This window comes from Arachis ipaensis, chromosome B07, assembly GCF_000816755.2.
Source record: "Arachis ipaensis cultivar K30076 chromosome B07, Araip1.1, whole genome shotgun sequence".
NCBI classification, from domain to species: Eukaryota; Viridiplantae; Streptophyta; class Magnoliopsida; order Fabales; family Fabaceae; genus Arachis; species Arachis ipaensis.
In genome coordinates, this window is record NC_029791.2 from 123,185,333 (window position 1) to 123,189,796 (window position 4,464).

General features: G+C 35.5%; 1 protein-coding gene across 1 annotated transcript in view; it reads right to left on the reverse strand.

Moving 5' to 3' along the window:
• Positions 1-4,107, reverse strand: part of LOC107606226 (protein SABRE) — a gene marked incomplete in the record, with an annotated part of 21,569 nt that extends 17,462 nt beyond the window's left edge. The window contains 5 exon segments of the mRNA XM_021106517.1: positions 219-441; positions 737-996; positions 1,288-1,548; positions 1,751-1,862; positions 3,573-4,107. Coding sequence (XP_020962176.1) covers positions 219-441; positions 737-996; positions 1,288-1,548; positions 1,751-1,862; positions 3,573-3,643 — 927 coding nt within the window.

The following is a 4,464-nucleotide window of genomic DNA, read 5'->3' on the forward strand; positions in this document are numbered from 1 at the left end:
CACCCACCGAAAAAAAAAAGTGGGGAAAAGGACTCACTCTCCCATTGTCGTCTTAGTGTCTCTGCATTTTCTATCTTAAACATTACCAAACAAAACCAAAGACACATCACTATAAAAATAAAGCTAGTAGCAAATCCACCAAGTTCCATAATGTGATATCTTCACAATTTTAGAGCCCAGAAAAAGTAATAAGTAGGAATAAGGTTTAAATTCACAACCTTCTCAGGAAACATCGAACCATACTTGGAGAAGGCGGCAAGTGTTTGCTGCTGCTTTGATGTCCTTTTTGCACTCAGAGAATCAGCACTTGACCCTATAATTTTTTCAGACCCCGAAGAAGACTCTAATGAACTCTTGTTTTTCAAAAGCAACCCCTCATTCAAATTCACGGTGACTTCACCACTTGAAATGTCCAGATTCCTAATAATTATGCCCACTTCCCTGTGTCAAAAGAGAAGAAAACAAAATTAACCTAGTACTACTAGATATAAAAGGATAAAAACAACAACGCAGGAAATAATGAGACTATCCAAGTTAAACCGTAGTCATGTAAGCCAACAACTTTTAGTTGGTAACTCTGCCAATAGGTCAAACATTTAGTTTAAAGAATTTGTAGCTTTTGGAAAGAGAAAAGAACAACAAATTAAAAGAGAGAATAAACCTAATTCATATTCTACAACCACCACTCTAACAAGCTGATGATTAACATTAAAGGATGAAAAGAGAAGAAAAATACCTATCATGACCAAATTCACATGAGACAGAGAACTTTTCACAAACAAAAGGAGCAGAAGACCTTTCCATAGCAGTAATGGATTCTTGTCCACTGCATCCTCCACCACTTAAATTAGATAACTGATCACAGCTAACCCTTGGCTCACCAATGTAAACAGTAATAGGTACAATTTGCAGTCTAACTAACAAATTTGAATTGGATCCACCATCTTTAGAAATATCCACATTCAATTCCTTGATCTCAATAGTAGCTTTCGGAGTCTGCAACATTCATGAGAAATCCTCATTGAAAGAAGAAAAATATAATAAGATCAAAATAGGGGAAGGGGAAAGAAATTCTAATAAAACTAGTTTAAATTTATAAGCAGATACTGAGTTATGGTCTATTTTCTCTCATTAAAATAATTATCACAGTTGATGATATGTGTTGCTAAATATATTAAATGTAAATATATATATATATATATAGACACACACACACACAACAGGTAGTAAATACAGTCAACATATGCTTGACTACAAAAGAAAAATCAACACTATGAAGATGCACACCTTCAAAACAAGATCAGTCACACAAACTGACAAATATCTTGCAATATTTCCTACAATCATCCACTTCCCCCTGCCTGAAGCACGGGATTTGCGAGTTTTCTTCTTCCCAATGCTTTTATTTGAAGGCCTCAAAACTACTTCTAAATCACAGATTAACACTTGCAGCTTTGGATCTCGAGACATGAAACCGACACCAAGTTTTACCAGGGACTGCCGTAAGCTGACTTTAATTTCACCAACAGATATCGATTCAATAGCACCCTGTACATGTTATGAATCAACAAAACATATAATCCCATGAGCCCTAAAAGACACAAGTCTGGTAAGAGAAACAAAAATGGCAATAATAGAATAAAAATATAGGATTCTTAACTACTAAAGTAGTAGGTAGTTTAAAAAAAATGTATAATCTAAAAGGCTTCCTACCATGAAATAAGGCAGCGAATAAAGAAAATGAAATAACCTTTTTAAACTTCACAGTCACATCTCTTAAACATTTCCAACCACCAACACGAAATCCAACAGACGCTCCTAAAATCCGGCTCAAAATCCAAGCCAACAACCCAGAAGCAAATCTGTAATAAGATGCATAATCAAAACCAAGTGATATTATATTTAAAATGCATCAAGCATTTATTGAATTTTTATTACTTATAACTAAAAGTAATGGTGATATAATAGTCAATCATAAACCAAATAAAATTAGTTATTATTACCAATGCATCTGGACAAAAGTAAAATACACAAACATATATTAACAAAAAACAAAAAGGTCAATGTCATGTATCAAAAGATACCAATGTGGTATGATTTGATAGCAAGATATGTATCCCTCCCAAACAAACACTACATGGGGAAATAGAACATTTTGACCCACTTTCATTTCTGCTTAATTGTATCACAATAATGACAAGTTTATCCTCTAATAAGTTCAAAGCTGCCATGAATAAATAGTAACTTAAAGCACATATAAATATAGAGATTTCAGAAGCTACCCTGCGGAAATAAGAATAATAATTTATTTCCTTTAGCTTGTGTAAAATAAGATAGGGCAATTATCAGATGCTACCCTTTAAGCTTGCCAAAATAGCACTCAACCCCAAACTATCCCAGAAGTTACAGGTGCCTATATTCCATCCCCTGAACAAAAGTTGTTGTGTTAGTCTAACGGGTATCTAACCATCATCAAATTCTTTTAAGGAGAAGGAGAGACACACTCAAGACTAACTTAAGCTACCTAACTTGATTGTTGATTGTTTGTGATGAGAAGCCAATTGAGTAATGTTTTGTAGGAGCACAGTTATCAACTTTTCTTGTGCTCTAATATGGATATAAATGAATTAAGTTATATGGAAGAACATCCGCTCCCTTACCCCCAGCTGCTACTTCTGCTTAATTACTCTATAAGATAATTTTATAAAATATTAGCAAGAATAAAAAGGAATAATAAAAAATTGGAGAAAAACATATTGGGGAGGGAAATGAAAAAAATAAATAAAAAATTAGAGAAAAAAGAAAATAACATCTCAAAGAAAACTAACTATTTTATCATCTTAAGAAAATCGAATGCAGGTGAAAGATCCAGCGGAATTAGAAAACCGAACTAAAAGAAGATTTATCTCTGTCATGAAGTTCCTTCTAGGACTTAATGTTTGACCTTCAATGAATAAACTAATTACAGAGTGGTTTTGCACTACTTCTGCAACACCCTACTTTACACAACCAATTGTCTTTGGGCAATGTATTCTGCATTTCTGCTTGTTCGTATCCATATTGCTATTCAACGATTCCAAAGGCACCACTTGTTCACATCTTTTCCTTAAACACTATTTCCTCTATACCTTTCCAAAATCCTGGGCAGACTACCCTCCCAATCCCCACTCACAGCTTCGTGACTGGCTAGAACAAGCATCGTAGTACGAAAGCCAAGAAACTTCCCCCTTTGACTCAAAACTGACTCCTCTCTTGCCCCTCACTCATTCAACTGTCTTCAGTACAAAATCTACACTAAAGCTAGAAGAATGCTACCTATCAAATAATGACACTAACCATTTCACGCGCGAGACAACAATCTAAAGTTTACTCTATTCCTCTATTCAATTGATTTCTACCAGAGCTAACGAATCTAATCTACCAAACAAAAACAATACTAACTGTTTGTTGGCAAACGCACTTAATATAACCGCAACACTAACAAAAACAGCAACAAGAAGTGGAAATAGCCAAACAAACACAAACTCAGTAAGAACAGAGAGAGTAAAAAAAGAGTACAATGGCGATCTTACATGAACAGAAGCCACAATGTAATAGAAAGCAGCAAGAATCCAAAGAGGAAGTTGACGGGAGAAGCTGCCATTCTCTGGAATCAGGGAATAGCAACCACTCTCAGTGAAGAAAACAAAAAACCCGACCGAATTTCAGTTTTTCCCTTCTTTGTTTCTTTCTTCAATCGTGCTCGCGAAATTCAGCGAGAGGAAACTCGAGCACGCTCTTACCGCACAGAAACTTCATTATAAACCAAAAAAGAAAAAGTGATCGAAGATTAAGAATTAGGAAACGGAAATGGAAGAAGTTAAGAACCCTAGAATGGGGGTTAAGAAGAACCAGTGAGTAGGGTTGAGAAGGGGTTTAGGGGAACAAGGGAGGGTTTGGTTGATTCGATTGGATTCGATTGCGCCTCAGAGATCAGATCCGATCCGCGAGGTGCACGGTGATCGAACAAAGCATGCTGTGTTGGTTGTGCAGTGTTGTGGTGTGGTGGTAGTAGTGAATGAGAATGGGGTAGCATCCGCTGCGACGCGGGTACAGTGAAAGGGTCAAACATTAGTAAAATGAGAATTATAAAACTAATTAATAAATTTTCTCTCTTTCTTTATATTAATTTTCTAATAATAGCTCAACTAGCATAGTTTTTCCATATTCAATTAAGAAGTTGCGGGTTCGAGTCTCCTATTTTTTGTAAAAAAAAAAAATTTCTAACTTTTGCAGTTGCTTTTGGGTTCCTTGCGACTTGCGAGTTGCGACCGCTTGAACTGTTTGCTAACAGGTCTGCTGCTTTTCCCTATGGAAATTATATTTGTCGTGATTCGTGGAACCATAGTACCGGTTACTTACTACTATTCCACATAGATACTCAACTTTGAAATTATTAATGAGTTTAATTTTGATTCGGTGACA